A 16887-nucleotide genomic window follows, 5' to 3' on the forward strand; every position below is an offset into this window, starting at 1 on the left:
CCCCCGAGTTCGCTTGTCGCCGAGCTGGCGGGGACGGTGCCCCGGGCCGCGGGCCATCGGGGGCGCTCAGGCGGCAGGCGGGCCGCATCGCCCCCGCCGCCGCGCGCCGCCTCGGCCCGCCGCCCGGGGCACCGTCCCCGCCAGCTCGGCGACAAGCGAACTCGGGGGCCGGGCGGGCAGGGGCGCGGCGCGCTCCACCGACTCCTCCGGCCTGCGCGCTCTCCAGCCTCCGGCTCCGGTCCCCCTTCCCGGCGCGGCCCGGCCGGAGGGAGGAGCCTGGGTGGTCCGCCCAAAAGTTGGAGCCGCCCCCCGCCCGGCCTGCCCTCGCACTGAGCATGCCTGGAGCGAGGCGCGCGGCTCGGCCAGGGGAGTCCCCGGGGCCTCTTGGCTTCCCGGGAACGAAGGAGGTGGGGAGGGGGGTCCCCCAGCCACGGAGGAGGGTGTTGCTCGGTTAAGTTTCTCGAGCGTGTAAGATGGGCTAAGCATTTAGCCTGTTGATGTCAGTAACTTTCTCAACAGCCCTCCGGGATGGGTACTTATTCTCCGCCTACTCTCCAGACGAGGAAGCTCAGGGTCACGGCGGCTAAGTGACCTAGTGAGAGTCCGACTCCAGTCCCGCTCCTCACCCGGACCGGTCGGCCGTCTGTGGACCACACAGTCCGCCACTGCCTCTGAACTTGTTAGCCTGAAGCCTCCTGTTTTAATCCCCTTCTATGGATAGTCAATAGTTTCCTCTATGATAATGTGTAGAGACAAGATTGTTACACCCAGCCCGCACTAGGAACGAGACACTGCGCGGTCATTCATTCGCTCAGCCTTCACAGAGAACCTGCTGATGGAACCAGCCCCAGGCCCGCAAGGGACCAGACGAGGTCCAGACACTGGGGATCTCACGGCTGTGCGGGGAGATAAACAACTCGAGGAATTCACCATCTGTTCTTTGCTTGAGCAAACATTTACTGAGGAGCTCTTGTCTTGGGGACGCATTACCTCATGAACCTTCCAGGTGGGCAAGGTGGGAACTATTACCCGGATTTACTTTTTATACAATAAATGGACACCCAGAGAGGAAGAGTTGCTCATTGCAGGTCTCGCAACTAGGAAATGAGACGGATACATTAACAGCCGTGTCTGGCTGGCTTCAGAGCTCGCACTCTCCACCACTTAAATGTTTCCTTAGAAGCATCTCCAAGGCTTCTGGGAACGTGTATGGGGCAACAACCTGAAGTTCTTGCTTTTTATGCTGGCTGTTTCTTCGGACATTAAGAACTTATTTTTTAAATGCAGTGTTCTTTGCGTTTTACTTTATTGTAAAGTTGTTTGGCTCTTAAAACCACCCTGTAAATTACTCATGTCAAATAGAACGGATGCTTCAGCAATATGCTGGCATCTAGCCTTCGGCCTTGGCTCACTCCTGGCATCCTGCCAGATACCCCCTACCCCCTAGGGCAGTGGTACCTCTTGTGGGGAGCCTGGCTAATACATTTTCAGACTCTCAAACCCCACTGCCTTGTCTGTGTCGAGTCAGGGAGGGCCTGTCCTTGGAGGGGTTGGGGGAGAAGGAGCGGACAGGTGCCAGTCTTACTGGCCTGAGGCTGCTCGACAGACTGCAGGATAGGAAACTTCTCCCCAAGGAGCAGGTCACTGAGGACTCAGGGAAAGCAAGAGGAAGCAGAGAGACTACTCTACCTGGCTCTCTCCCGATATCTGTGGCCCCTTCCTTCTCTACAACCATACCCCCTTGGACAGTTCAAGGAGTTTCTTCACCGGCTGCCTCCTGGCTCCAGGCACCAAATCCCCTCTCTCCCGTTCCCCACAGTGGCTGGGTAACTAACTGTCTGCCCTGGAAACTGATAGATACCTAGGCAGGTCCAGGGGCTAATCCACAGTAAGGGTTCAGGAAATATGAGCCCAATGGGGCTGAACTAAATCCAATAGAAAGTGAGAGTAGCCTTTCCCTCTGGTTCCTGATCCCCGAGTCTCCCTCCCAGCCCCTCTTTATCTTGTCCTGTCCCCTCAGGGCTCTCCAGGACACAGGGCTATCTGCCTCTCTAGATGCTTCTCCGTTCTCTGATAAGGGGCTGGTGGGTCTGGAGCAGGCTTTGGGGGCAGCCCGGTGTGTGCGTGTGTCACGGAAGGCTCCCTGGAGGAGATGGGTCTGAGCTGAGAACCGGGAGGCATCAGTGGAGGGGCACTTGGAGCCTCTGAAATCTTTGGGAGAAGACGAGTGACCCGATCCGGATCTGATTTGGGTAGAGAGGAGCTCCCAGGCGTGGCGCGAGCAAACCCAAGTGTGGCCCCAGGCTCGCTCCCGCCCTCCGCCCCACGCCCGTCCCCCACCCAGCCTCCTCCCAGCCCGCCCAGTCCCAGATGCCCGAGCGTGTTCCAGAAAACTTTCCGCGGCGGCTCGAACTGAGCATGCTCGGCGGCGGGGCGGGCCTGGGGTCCGGAAGCTCCGGCGACTCAGCCGCGCCCGCCACCTTGGGGTCGCCGCTCCGGAGGGGCGATGGGCGCGGCGGGCGTCGCGGGGAGCGCCACGTGGGTGCTGGCCGGGGGCCTCCTGGCCGCAGCCCTGGCGCTGCCCGCTGGGCCCGGAGGCCGAGGCCGGCTCCCCGCGGGCCCGGGTCCCCTCGGGCGCCCCCTCGGACGGCAGCGTCCCCCGGGTCTCCCCGCAGCTCCCGGGGCGGGGCCCGAGCGGACTGCGCAGGTAAGGAGGGTGCTTCCCCCGTCTCCGGTCGGACTCAGGCCGGGCCGGGCTTCGTCTACACCGGCGGCGGGGAGGCCCCTTCGAGTTGGGGAGACTATCGGAGGGAGGGCAAGCTCCGAGTAGGACGCTTCCGGTGTTTCTAGTGTATCGCGCTCAGACCCGCGAAGTCCCAGGAAAGGAGCAGCGCGCGCGGTGTCTGCGGGCTTAGGCTTTGCCGGCCGCCTGGGTCGAATCTCGCTCCGAAGCCTAAAAGCCCTGTGACCTGGGCAAAGTCGCTTCACTTCCTGTGCCTCCCGATTCCTGGTCTGTAAGCCTTTGCAGCGACCACCCCGCGGGTGGGTGCCGAGGTAGGCGAGTTCGCTTGGGTGCAGCGTCCGTCCGCAGAGGGGAGCACGCCTGGAGTGCAGCGGCTGTTAGAAGCCCAGTTGGGATTCCTGGCTGGAGTTTCATTGACCGTCTTGGTTGCTGAATTTACACACTTCCCACCTTCCCCTCCCACTGTGGCCACCAACCTGGGAAGGCACAGAGCCCTGGCTGTCTCCCTAGATTCCCCTTTCCCCTGCCTCCAAAAGTGGCCATCAGTTCTGCCTCCTGCCCCCCCTTACCCAATCCGCTGGACTTTCTGCAGCCCGCTCCAGCCCTTAGCTTCAGTCCCCACTACTTAGCCTCCGGCCTTTGGTGACTGTTTCTTCTGAGTCTCCCCCACCCCCTAATTTGTGCTCTCTCCCACTCATTTCCCCCAGATGGCTGACGTCCAGGATGGGGGATCTGTCTGTGGTGTGCGATATACTTATGACCACTTTCCTCCCCAGCCCACACCCCCCTCCCACCAATCCCTGGGAGAGTTAGGCTTCTGTTCCCAGAACTGCCCTTTTCAGTGTCCTCTCCCCTCAGGCCTTGGGGTCCTCCCCATCCTCCCACAGGGTCTGGCTTCCCTGGTCCTGTTGGGTTCAATGCCTGCAGGCCCCAAGGTGCTTGCTACACGTGCTACAGGTTTTTAGGGCCCTTCAAGGAGATTCTGTTCATTTTCTATTATTAGATATTCACTAGAGAAGACAAAGTAATAACACCGTTGATTTACTGAGCTTTTGAAAAGTCCCCATGGCAACATTTCACAGGGTCCTTTCATGTACTCCTGTCCCGTGAGGTGGGACGTGTCTGGCCCATTTTGCAGAGGACAAAATCCGGCCGGGGAGCCACCCATCCCCCCAGGCCCGTGCCGTGCTCTCACTCTGGTCCCCGTGTTCAGAGCCCCCTCACCTGGCCTGCTCCGCACTTGCTCTGAGAAACCAATGCCGGAACATTCTTGTGGACACTTGTTGCTAGGCTCCACAAGAAAGTGCTTTGAAAACCTGAAGATAAATGCTTAGTGTTATCTTATTATCTGTCCCTTCCTGCAAAGGATAAACTGAGAGGCAGTTACAACCATTTCCCAGATGGCCAAAGTAATGCTCTGTCCAGCACGGGAGCCACTAGCCACGTGTGGTTACTTAAACGTAAACATTTCAAGTGCTTAATGGCCATGTGTGCTAGAGGCACGGACTATAGAACATTCTCACCATGGCGGAAAGTTCTGTCGAAAGTTCGTTGGAAGGAGAGAAGGCCTTGAAGGGTTGAGTGGACAAGACGCTTCTGAGTTAGCCGTTCACTTCTGGTGTTTACGGACAAGTTTCTAGGTGCCAGGCCCTGTTTGGGATATAAGAGAACAAGCAGTCTCTCCTCTTAGGAAGTCTGCATTCCTGGGGCAGGACAAGGCCTCAACAGTGGTGCCAGGCAGTGGTTTAGGCTGCAGAGAGAAATACAGTGGGCAGAGTGGGCTGGGAAAGACAGCAGTGAGTGCTGTCTAGTCGAGTGGTCAGGGTGGGCGCTTTGAGGAGGTGGCAGGTGAGCGGAGCCCTGGGTGGAATGAGGGAGGGCAAGGCCATGTCCAGGAGAAGAGCCTTCTGGAGTGCCACGCCAGAGGCCAGAGGTGGGGTGTACCTGGTGTGGTCCAGGACCAACAAGGAGGCAGGGGGGTCGACAGAGCGAGGGGGGGGAGGTACGGAGGTGATGAGGCCAGAAGGGTGAGGAGTGGCAGATCAGGAAAGGTCCCGTGGCTTATGCTCAGGATCCCGGCTGTGATTCTAAGCAAGGTGGAAGGCAGGTGAGTGTTGAGCTGGAAAGTGACACGCTGTGGCTCATCTTTCTAAAGAACTCCCGCCTCCCCGCCCCCCCCCCCCCGGTCCTGGGGGCAGGGGAGAGGACCGAGAGCAGAAGTGAGAGCAAGAGTGGAGGTGACTGGGAGACCAGGCCAAGGTGGAGGGATGCTGGACCAGGGTGGTTAGAAACAGGGGTTTCTGATGTATTTTGAAGGTGGAGCCAGTGGCTGTGGATTGAGAGAGAGAGAGAGAGAGAGAGAGAGGAGTCAAGGATGAGGCCAAGGATTTCCGCCTGACCACGTGGAAGAATAGAGATACCATTGGCTACATTAGGAATTCGGTTCTGGTCTTGCCGAGTTCAGTTTGCCTCTGAGGTGGGCATACAGTGGAGTGTTAGATGGGCAAGTCTGGACTTGGGGGAGGGATCCGAACTGGTGACGCCGGGCAGTGGTCAGCTGAGAAATGGCTGAGCTCACCTTGGGGGGAAGCGGGGATTGGGAAGAGGGAGGCCTTAAGGCAGCGCCCTGGAGCCGGTGGCTAGGCAGGAAGAAGGAGGGATCCAGCAAAGGAGATGAGAAGGTGTGGCTGGTGTGACAGGAAGGCAACCAAGACTGCGACCCAGAGGTCAGGGGAGGAGAGCACTAAAGGGAGGGAGGGGCTCGGTGTAGGCAGAGCATTGCCCCCCAAAGACCTCCACATCGATCCCGGAACCAGTGAATGTGTTAGGTTACCTTGCAAAGGGGAGTTTACGTTGCTGATGGTTACTAATCAGCTGACCTCAAAAGAGAGAGAGGTCGTTGGATTATCTGGCTGGTGCTGATGTAATCACAAGGGTCCTAAAACATGGAAGGGGGGGGGGAGGAGATGTGGCGTTGGAAGGAGGTCATGGTGATGCGGTATGAGGAGACCCTGCTGCCGCTGGCCTTGAAGATGTGGGAGGGGGCCCTGAGCTAAGGCGCGTGGGTGGCCTCCAGAAGCCAGAGAAGGCCAAGAGATGGACTTTCCCTTCGAGCCTCCAGAAAAAATATGTAGCCCTGCTCACGCTTTGATTTTAGCCCGTTGAGGCTCACGTCACACTTCCGGCCTCAAGAAGCATAAAGTAATAAATGTGTGTCGCTTTGAGCTCTTAAGTTCATGGTGGTTGTTACAGCAAGGATGGGATGCCAGTACGTTCCCATATCGGATGCCGCTGGTGGGTCGTGTGCAGTGAGGACGGACAACCAGCCGTTAAACGGAGCCTTGTAGAGGTCATGGTGACCTTGTCAGGGGCTGCCATGTTGGAGGGAGGGATGACCAGGGAGGGGAAGGCTGGGCATTGAAAGGGGCTATCGGCTGCCTTCTGAGCACCGTCTCCGTGAGAGCAGGCTGCTTCGTGGGGCCAAGGAGCCCCTGGAGAGGCACCCTCCAGGCTGGTGCTACCCAGAAGCCAGGGAGATCCCTGGATACTTGGCCAGGGGCTCCTGGCACCTGGGCTTTCATGGGTTGTTTGCCCCCTTGGAATCTGCCCCTTCGAGGGGAAATGTTTGTTGGTAAAGAGACCATCATCCCTTGGTGAGGTCAGGGGCCAGGTCTGGTGTGCTCGCCTGGGGGTGCCGAGTGCACAGCCTATCGTGCAGCAAATCCTGGCGAGAGAATGGGTGGAAAGTTCCAGGGGGCAGGGGTTGTACAGACATGCAGATGCGTGGGTGTTGGGTGCACAGTGGAGCCCCTGTCCACTCTAGAGACCTCGTGGATGTGTATTTTGTAAGTTAATAGCCTTTCTGTTTTAGAACAGTTTCAGATTTTAGAAAAATGGAGCGCATAGTACAGAAAGTTCGTATATATCTGCCCTGACCACACACCCGGCTTTCCTTGCTAACGTCTCACCTTAGTATAGTACGTTTGTTGTCGCTAATGGACTAATACCGTTATTGTTATATTATTATTAAAGTCCATAGTTTATTCCAACTCTCTGAGCTTTTTTGTTTTCTTCTTTTTTGTTTTTAATTTTTTTTTTTAACGTTTATTTATTTTTGAGACAGAGAGAGACAGAGCATGAATGGGGGAGGGTCAGAGAGAGGGAGACACAGAATCTGAAACAGGCTCCAGGCTCTGAGCTGTCAGCACAGAGCCCCACACAGGACTCGAACCCACGGACCGCGAGATCATGACCTGAGCCGAAGTCGGCCGCTTAACCGACTGAGCCACCCACGTGCCCCTGTTTTCTTCTTAACCTAATGCCCTTTTTCTATTCCAGGATTACATCCAGGACACCATAGTATAACATTCAGTCATCTTGTCTCCTTAGGCTTCCCTTGGTCGTGCCGGTGTCTCAGACTTTCTTTGTTTTTGATGAACTTAGCAGTTTTGAGGGTCCTGTCCGTTGTTTCGTAGGGTGCCACCTCCCAGGATTTGTCTGGGTGCATACCGTCAACATGCCCTACCGCTGTTGGTGTTGACCTTGGCCTCCTGGCTGGAGTAGCGTTGGCCATCATTCTCACTTTTTGTGTTTCTCATCTTCCTCCTCCTGTATCGTACTTGCTGGGAGGAGGTCCCTGTGCGCCGCCTGGATCTGTGTTGTTATCGTGAGGTTGTTTCCCCTGCCGGGTGGCGGTAAAGACTCACTCCGTCCACACTGCTGTATCACAACAGTGTCTGACAGGCGGAAGGACTCTTGGGGGAAGGGGTACCTCCTTCTGCCTGGTGGAAGGCACTTTATGAACTGGCGGCTGTATTGGCCACGTACTCCTGTCCGAGGAGACTCTGGGGACGGCGTTCACGTCGGGTGTGAGGGACCCGGCAGACCCCCAAAAGAGCAGGCGTGCGGGGCAGCTCCTGTACGGTGGCTCCCATCGCTCGGTCACTGTTACTGCTGTTACAGTGACACATGGACATGTGCTTCTGCTTGTAGGAGATAAACCACTCAGTTGGCATGGAGAGAAGGGGGCCTCCCTCTCCGGCCCGCAGGGACACCACCCCTTTCCCCAAGGCCACCCAGGCTGACGCTTCAGAACCTCCTTCTAGACTTTGCCACATGATAGGTGGTCCTGATACTTTATGTAGCATATTGTTAAAAGTATAATTATTCATGAAATATGCAATTAGTGTTAAGTGGGTTATTGAATATCTGCATTCAGTATCTACCTACGTATCCCGTTCCCCGAGTCTGGGGATTTTACTGGAAAATGAGAATGGCACTCACTTCACTAGCTTGTGCCGAAGACTGTTTGTGTAACTCATCTGAGTGCACAGCAGGGGACCCAGCCCATTTCAAGGGCTCAACCAGGCCAGCTTTGTTATTATTATTAATTTTACGGTAGAAAGGTCTGGGCCTTTCCAGGGCCCAGTGTTTTACAGAGGTGGAGTGGGAGAGTTAGCTGGGCCCTGTTTGGGCAGGTTTCATCACTGAGCAAGGTGAAGCAGGCTGGGAGGAGGCTTTGAGATCTTCACTTCTTAGATGAGGGTCTGAGGCTCAGAGAGGCTGAGAGACTTGGCTAAGGACACACAGCACGTAGACTGTTCTGGCTAGAACCCACTTCTCTGGACTCCCTGTCGAGTGTTTTACGAGCCACTCCATAGGAATTTGCAAGACTGTGGGAAGGCAGAGGCTGGAGTCCCAGCCAGTGTCACAGGGTGGGCGAAAGGCAGAGCTGGGATTCGAACTCAGGTCTATCCGAGTACATTGAAATTTTGACCACACGGTGCTGCCTTCCCAGACAGCCTCCCCAAATGCAGTCAGGACTGAGCTGATGGTCTCTGTGGGAAAGAGAAGGTAATCCCGTACTCCTGGTGGGGGTGGTTGCTCTAGAAAAATTTGTTTCAGATTTCCGGGTAAAAGTGCAGCTCCTTTCTGTGTGAGCCATTTACGAAAATGACGTTCAATCACTTGTTACAAGTAGGGTCTTCGGTTAGTGACTTTCGCCTTTGAAATTTTCTAGGACTTGCCCCATTTGATTTGGCCCAACGTAGAAAGCTCTCACCTTAAGACCGAAGGTAAGTCTGTCTTTTGCTTGATTGTTTTCGTTGCTTTGGCCCTGAAAGAGAATTAGACTTAAAGTCACAGCCCTCTTGCCTCCACCTGCCTCAACATTCCACTGACCTGCCCACCTTGGGCAAATATGTCATGTTATCCGCTGACCTGATAGGGCAAGGGTAGTGCGTCGCCCCTCCAGCAGCTGGCTGAGCCCTAGTGCACAGAACAGGGTTCAGGGTCAGGTGGCCTGTCCTGAGTCTCCCCCAAAGGAGTCTGATTGAATACAGAATGTGCATATTAGCCAGGTGTGTGAGTTTCCCGCGGCTGCTCTAACAAATCACCCCAAACTTCGTGGCTTAAAAACAACACAGATTTACTCTCTTGGAGTTCTGGAGGGCTACAGTTCAGAATCCATGTAGCTGGCTGAAGTCAAGGTGTCGGCAAGGCCGTGCTCCCTCCGAGGCTCCGGGGAGAACGTTTGCTCCTTTTCCAGCCTCTCTGGCTATGCTCCAATGCAGTCTGTGGGTCCTGGCCCCTTCCTCTATCTCAGCACCAGCAGGCCGGCGTCTTGCCTCAGTGGTCCCGTGGCCTTCTCCTCTTCTACCTGTCAGCTCTTCTGCCTCCCTAAGGACACCTGCGATGACATTTACTACCCACCCGGATAGTCCAGGTGATTTCCTCATCTTCAGGACCTTGATTTAATCACATCTGGGAGGTTCCTGTTGCATACAGGATGACATATTTACTGGTCCCCTAGATTAGCTCCTGGGCACCTTCAGGGGTCATATATTAGTCAGCCCACCACATCAGGAGACAGAAATTGAGCTGAAACTCACCTACAGAAAACAGAACTGGCTGGCCTTGTAACTGAACCGTGCAAGCCTGGGCATGGCCAGATCCAGGGGCTCTGCGTGCCCGGGCCACGTCTTTCTTTTTCATCTCAGCCCCACTTTCCCCTAGGAGCCTTTGGGGAGCTGTAACAGCCAGCCCTTATGCAGTGGAAGACTTCTCAATAGCTTGGCAAGGGCTCTAGGGGCGACCGATGGGCTCAGCCTGAGTCCTGTGTCTGTCCCCGGCCCCATCACTGGGGCTGTGGGTGGACTCTTCTGGGCTCTGTGCCTCATTCTGCCTCCTGGGGACTTGGATGGACTGGGGGCCAGGCTGGCCCCGCTTGTCTGCACAGACTGAACAAGATGCTTCCTGAGAAGAGGAGGGGCCTCGCTGACAAAACTGTCTTTTCATCAGAGTCTGCTCGGCACAGATTAGACATACACCTTCCTCGGGGATCCTCCTTCATACCAGGGCTGCCCAGATCTCACTCACTTGCGGAGTTAAAAGGTATTTCCCAGGTCTTTGTTTACTCTCTGCCAACTTTACATTTTCCAAAATACAGTTTTCGTTTGACTAAAATAGGTTGAGATGATCTCACTGCAATGGTAGAGAACCTTTTATTCATTGATGAGGCAGGTCTGTGGGCGAGAGGGAGCACAGTATACTACTCTGTGACTGCATTAAGAGCAGGGGACGGAGCAGTAATATCCCTGGGAGGGGCTTCAGGGAGGGCTTCCTGGAGGAGGTGCTCTGGTGCTCCCCAGCAGCATCCTGAGAAGTGACAGTTTAGCAGGACAAGGGGATGGAAGGAGGAGCTTCCAGGCGTGTGGCAGCCAGAGGCAGGAGAGTGAGGGGACAGCCCAAGAACTGCATAGACAGTGCAGATGTCCCTTGTGCTGGTGGCCAGAAGGGGGAGGCCACTGAGCGATGATGTGCTGGGTGGTGATAGTCACGGTATGGCCTGGATTCCTTCTCTACTGTCTGTCAACCCCAGAAGCGCCTTGTTCAAGTTTTCATCAGAGCCTGTGTTTGGGCCTTCTGAGGGCTGGGGGCGTGAACAGGTGCACCAGAGGTAAAGCCGAGTGTGGCCTCAGATTTTATGTCCGGCAAGTTTGCCGAGAAAGCATGTGTCCCTTAGCCTGAGGGACTGGGTGCGGGTCCAGAGACGTGCGTCCAGTCCCGCTGGCACCTGTGTGATTTATTCAGACCTTCCTGAGTCAGCAGCCGGCCTGGGAAGGTGCCCAGTCCCTTCCATGGCAAGGCCCCAATGCTCGCCATCATCCCCTTTCCAACTTTGTGACCTGACTCAACCCCAGACGCTGTCCGGGAAAAAAGTTACCAGTTTTATCCAGGATCCAGTTCCACACCTTTTTTGTTGTTGTTGTTCAAGTGCTTACTTATTCCAACATGTGTTTTGAAATTATAAAAGTTGGCAAAAGCACTCGTAAAGATCTTGCTGTCCATACACTGTAAGGAAGACCGAAAGGGAAATTCATTCTCAATCAGAATCCAGTCTGTGTCTGGATAGAAGGTAAACGTTGAAAACGCACGATTCTGCAGACGTGTGAATTTCTGGCTTCGAGCCCTGGTTACTCCTGAGCGTGTTCACGTCTAGCCTGTCATCTCGTTTGCTCCGTAGGGAGCCCCATCTCAGGGATATTTTAGCCACGTCCCCAGGGGAGGGAGACTGAGGCTCAGAGTGTTCCGGGGCCCCATAGCCGATCAGCACCCCCTCCTGACAGCCCAGCCAGTGTGTTTTAAGTCATGTTTCTGTTACTCATGGCGCCTGTGAGTTGTCAACATACTGACACAGGGCGAGTTCTGGAGGGACCCTGTCCATGTTGGGTGACTCAGCAGGCGCTGTGTCTGGCAGTGGCCAGTCCTCCCCAGAGTCACCATCAGTGGTGCTCACCAGGGGCCCATTCTGCAGGAGACAGGTCATCTGGAGGACCCAGTGAGGTGAGACTTACTCTCTTGTCCACTGTGCAGTTAGGGAAACCGAGGCACGGGCAGGTTAGATAACTTGTCCAAGGACACAGCTGATGAGTGACGGAGTCAGGATTCGAACTCAGGGCCATCTGATGCCGTGTGTGTGTGTAGGAATCACCCAGGGCCCCCTACCTTGCCTGGTGGTCTGATTCGGTAGGTCTGGGAGGGGGCCCGGGAATGTACCTTGTATCACACACCCACTTGGTGAAACACTCTCTTTAGGCTCGATAGCCCCTCAATGAGCCTGTCTTGTATTCCCGGCAGAGAGAGGATAAGTCATTCATTCATTCATTCATCCACTTACTCGTTTTCAGCAAACCCCTCTCAGGCGCCTTCCGCATACGTGTGGTCTGCCTCCCGAGTCCGTCCCTGCGTCTTATCGCCTTCCCGCCCATCCCTGCAGACGCATCACTGTTTTGCAGGGGGAGCACCGTTTGGAAGGAAATTCAGCAGGAAAAGTGAGGTCTTTAACCCACTCCTGGCTTCCGCAGCCTCCAGTGAGCCCTGGACTCCATCCACGCTTGCTTTTACCCCCTCGGGGCCCAAGAAGACTTTGTCTAAAAGAGAGTCTCCTATAACTCAGCACCTGGTAAGTAACGCGTTTGGTACGTCAACAGAAATACCAGAAGTTGGCAAGAAACCAGTTTGGGGCCAACGGTGTAGGAAATGCCACAGGCTTTGGTTCTTCAGAAAAGTCTGGTCCTTCTCTTTCACTAAATAGAGTTTTCAGTCCAAAGAGCTTTTCTCTTCTGTACCACGTCGAGTGTTTGAGATGAATCGGAGGTTTGAATCTGAGCCGTGGGCTGCTGGTTCTGAAGCGGGGCTCTGGTTCTGCTTCAGCTGGACCGATTGGCTGCCAGCTGTCAGAAACACTGCTAGGGACAGTAACGGTGAGTGTGTAACGAGTATTGACTGCGCCAGGCCCTGGGCTTAGCATCGTCTGTGCATCATCTCACTGGAGCCTCATTACGAGTTCTGTACACAGGTGCTATGTTTAGGGAGCAGGATGAGAGAGATTATGAAACGTGTTCAGGGTCCCGCAGGTAAAGTGGCTGAACCCGAGTCAGAGTCCCCGCCCCTGCTGTTGTTTTTTGTTTGTTTGTTTTTTGTTTTTTCTTTCAAAGGTTGATTCCATTTTTTTAAATGTTTATTTTTGAGACAGAGAGAGAGAGAGAGAGAGTGCGAGCAGGGGAGGGGCTGGAGAGAGGGAGACACAGAATCCCAAGCAGGCTCCAGGCTCTGAGCTGTCAGCACAGAGCCCGACGTGGGGCTCGAACTCACGAGCCGCGAGATCATGACCTTAGTGGAGGTTGGACGCCTAACCAGTTGAGCCACCCAGGCGCCCCTGCTGTCGTTTTCCATTCTGTTTTGTTTGTTGGCTCACATAGGACTGCCTTTTTTTTTTTTTTTTAAGTTTATTTATTTTGAGAGGTGGGAGGGGCCGAGAGAGAGAGAGAATCTCAAGCAGGCTTCACATTCAAGTGCGGAGCCCAACACAGGGCTCGATCCCACGGCTGCGAGATCATGACCTGAGCCATAATCAGCAGTTGGACGCTTAAATGACTGGGCCACCCAGGCGCCCCAGGGCCACCTTTCACTTACAATTTCATGACCTAAGATGGCATGAGAGCCACTGCGCTCGGGCAGCAGGCTGCCACGGCCACGAGCCCCTTCTTGGCCCCCCTGCTAAGTGTTTGAATTAGTTTCTTAGAACTGCCAAACCTGGTGGCTTAAAAGAGTGACATATATTCTGTCACTCTCTCTTCTAGAGGCTAGAAGTCCAACATCAAGGAGTGGGCAAGAGCCACGCCCCCTCCAAAGGCTGTAGGGGAATCCTTCCTTGCCTCTTCCACCTTCTGGTAGCTTCTTTGGCTGTGGCCACGTCACTTCAATCTCTGCATTGAGATTCTCCAGAAAAACAATAAGAAATTGTGTGTGTGTGTGTGTGTGTGTGTGTGTGTGTGTGTACTTCCTCCTCCTCGCGGGAGGTTGGTCTTTTTTGTTAACGCCTCAACTGATTGGGCGAGGCCCACCCACATTCTGCAGGGTCATCTGTTTCACTCACAGTCCACATATTTAAATGCTAATCTCACGTAAAAGAAAAAAACTGCCTTCACAGAAACATCTGGATGCGTTTGGTGAAATACCTGGGTGTCACAGCCAAATTGACCCATCAAGTGTTTGATCAACTGTTTCCACCTTCACATGGCCTTCTTCTGTGTCTTTTTCCTTTTCTGTCGCTCATGAGGACACCTGTCATTGGATCTGGGGGCCACCTAAATCCAGTCCACCTAAATTTAGAATGGAAGGATCTCATCTTGAGATCCTTGATGGCATCTTCAAAGACCCCTTCTTTTTTTTTTTTTAACATTTATTTATTTTTGAGACAGGGAGACACAGAGCATGAACAGGGGAGGGTCAGAGAGAGGGAGACACAGAATCTGAAACAGGTTCCAGGCTCTGAGCTGTCAGCACAGAGCCCGACGTGGGGCTCAAACTCACGGACCGCGAGATCATGACCTGAGCCGAAGCCGGCCGCTTAACCGACTGAGCCACCCAGGTGCCCCCCCCAAAGACCCCTTCTCTAATGAAGGTCACATTCGCTGGTTCCAGGGGTCAGGATGGGGAACTCTCCTTTTTGGGGGGCCACCACGCACCCCCCCCCACAGTGGTCATCATTGTTCTTTGCAGTCTGTGTCACTAGGAACAGATGACTTGTGGCCTGGCCTAGTCGCACGTCTGTACTCCCACCCCTCCGGCGTGTATATGCTCAAAAGCCGTGTCTGGCAATACCGTTGGAGGATGAGAAGAACAGAAAGCCAGGTGCCTGCTTGAGGGCTCTCAGGCTTGTTAGGATGCTGGCGTGTCAAAGGCACTGGGGGAGGTGGCGGACGGAGAGCCCCCCTGGGGTCAGGGACCTGGTTGGGCCGATGCTGGGATGATGCCATAGGCACACTGTCTGCACCTTCTCAGGGACATGACTTCCCTTCTCTGCGTCTTTGTCTCTGTACAAAGAGAGGGTCAGGCTCTGGAGAGGGGGTGTACGTGTGGAAGCATCACAGGATGTGGAGTCACACGGCCGGGGTGGAGGCCAAGCTTCCTGCCCCTGTGACCTGGGGCAAGTGAGTCGACCTTCCTGAGCCTTAGTTTCCTCGTCTGTAAAATGGGGGAGATCGAACCCATGTATGTAAAGGGATGGGCGTGTGGCTGGGCTTGGCAACTAATGGCCACTCTTCTGATTATTGGTATCACTGAGGGCTGCCTTAGTTTGCACATAGTGGTCCCCCTGCAGGAAGTAGGTGGGCGGGGCAGAGAGCGGGAGGTGTGGCCCAGGGAAGCTTCCCAGTGAATGAGGTCAGAATTCCGTTTGGTTTAAAGGATGTGCCCATATCTTGGAAGCCAGTCCTTGGGGTTGGGGGGTAGGGATATCCCACGGGCAGACACGGACAGATACTGGTTGTGATTATGAGGGGCAGCGATGGTTGGCATCTGGTGGGCAGGCCCTGCCTTTCCTCTGGGATTTCCCAGGAAAGCTGCAGAGGAGCTGGAGGAGGCCCGAGCCGGGTGGATTCTCTGTGTTGATGGTGGATCAGCTCACAGAGGCTGCCCCAGCACCCCATGATCCGAGCCCCCTTGGCCCCTGCTGTGTGTGGCTGGTGGACCCCGTCACCCGGTGCCCAGGAGGCACGCAGGGCGCGTGAGCAGCCCTCATAAGATTATTCCACGGCTCTGCTCACATTCCCTCTGTCAAAGCATCAGCCGTGCTTTGCCTGTCCCCCTGTGACAACGGGTGTTGTTGACATGCGCCCCCAGACTAGGAGAGAGCTTGGGTGTGACCACACGCACACATTCTTTGTTCCTCACAGCCTTCAAGTTCCAGTCTTTTTAATACTCTCTTTAAAAAATCTTCAAGAGGCACCTGGGTGGCTCAGTCAGTGAAGCTCCCGACTTCGGCTCAAGTCATGATCTCACGGTTCATGAGTTCGAGCCCCGCGTCAGGCTCTGCACTGAGAGCGCAGAGCCTGCTTGGGATTCTTTCCTTCTCATGCTCTCTGCCCCTCCTCTGCTCTCTCTTTCTGTCTCTCTCGAAATAAATAAATAAACTTAAAAAAAAGTTTAAAAAATCTTCAAGGTCATTTAAGGCGGTTATTAGACTGCCAGAAGTAATCCTCTACTCCTCTTTTAAAAGTTCATCTTGTACATTCATGTATTTATTTGCTTATAATTTTTTACATCTTGTACTTTTTATTAAATGTGTGTAATAATTTTCATTTTCTGATAATTTCCATACTTTATCGTAGTATGGAGACATCTCGAGGGACGTTCAAGGAACTGCTGAGGAAGGAGTGATTTTTCAGAAATGCGCAGTGGTAGGTATTCACAGGTGGCTTGTATCGAAGAGAAAATGGCTGGGTTTTGACCACATCGCATCTTGGTAGAGTTGTGTATTCAAGGACTGGCCAATCATGGGTTATCCACCTGTGTCTGGACACATGAGTGAAGAAATGACATACAAGTGATCTTCAGTTTTATAGGTAGAACCAGGACCAAGAGTTTTTGGTGACAATTAAATTCCTGTTAGTGAAAATGCACTGTGATCATTTTTTTTTTTTAATTTTTAAAATGTTTTTGTTGTTTATTTTGGAGAGAGAGAGAGAGAGAGACAGAGTGTGAGTGGGGGAGGAGCAGAGAAAGAGGGAGACAGAATCTGAAGCAGGCTCCAGGCTCCGAGCCGTCAGCACAGAGCCTGAGGCGGGGCTCGAACACATGAGTCACAAGATCGAGACCTGAGCCGAAGTGGGACGCTTAACCGGCTGAGCCACCCAGGCGCCCTGTGCTGTGATCGTTTAGAACGGGAAAGAAAGAATGATGTATTTTCTTTCAGATTTTGACATTGATAGGGTGCTTGACAGTTAAAATTTTTATTTGGTGTTTTTTACGTCTTTGATCCTTATGAATCCTGTGAGCATTTCACATTATTGTTGTGTTGGGGGTCCCACAACCACCCTCAGTCTCCATGATTCACTAGAAGGACTCATCAGAACTCAGAAAAGCTGTTAGACTCAGAATGTATTACAGCAAAAGGGTACAGGTTAAAGTCAGCAAAGTGAAAGGCACATGGGACAGAGTTGTTGGGACACCAGGTGGGAGCTTCCCACTGTCCTTCCCTGTGGGGTAGTGTGGCCGGTGTTTCATTTTCCAAAGCACCCATGTGTGACATCACATACAAAGCATCGTCCCCCAGAAGCACGCACCCGAGCCTTGACATC

General features: G+C 54.1%; 2 protein-coding genes across 3 annotated transcripts in view; one reads left to right on the plus strand and one right to left on the minus strand.

Annotated features, from left to right (window-relative positions):
* EVC (EvC ciliary complex subunit 1) overlaps window positions 1–337 on the minus strand; it is a 75240-nt gene extending 74903 nt beyond the window's left edge. The window contains exon 1 of the mRNA XM_049632626.1: window positions 55–337. Coding sequence (XP_049488583.1) covers window positions 55–337 — 283 coding nt within the window. The remainder of the gene's footprint in view (window positions 1–54) is intronic.
* A 2068-nt stretch (window positions 338–2405) lies between these two features.
* Window positions 2406–16887, plus strand: part of EVC2 (EvC ciliary complex subunit 2) — a 135292-nt gene continuing 120810 nt past the window's right edge. Inside the window, exons 1-4 of one of the 2 annotated variants that reach the window (XM_049630286.1) lie at window positions 2406–2707; window positions 8763–8817; window positions 12040–12206; window positions 15919–15987. In XM_049630286.1, coding sequence (XP_049486243.1) covers window positions 2507–2707; window positions 8763–8817; window positions 12040–12206; window positions 15919–15987 — 492 coding nt within the window. In that variant the 5' untranslated portion in view covers window positions 2406–2506. Of the gene's footprint in view, window positions 2708–8762; window positions 8818–9205; window positions 10136–12039; window positions 12207–15918; window positions 15988–16887 lie in introns of those variants that run through there. The other variant, XM_049630287.1, reaches the window with a different exon arrangement.

This window comes from Panthera uncia, chromosome B1 (genome assembly GCF_023721935.1).
Source record: "Panthera uncia isolate 11264 chromosome B1, Puncia_PCG_1.0, whole genome shotgun sequence".
NCBI classification, from domain to species: domain Eukaryota; kingdom Metazoa; phylum Chordata; class Mammalia; order Carnivora; family Felidae; genus Panthera; species Panthera uncia.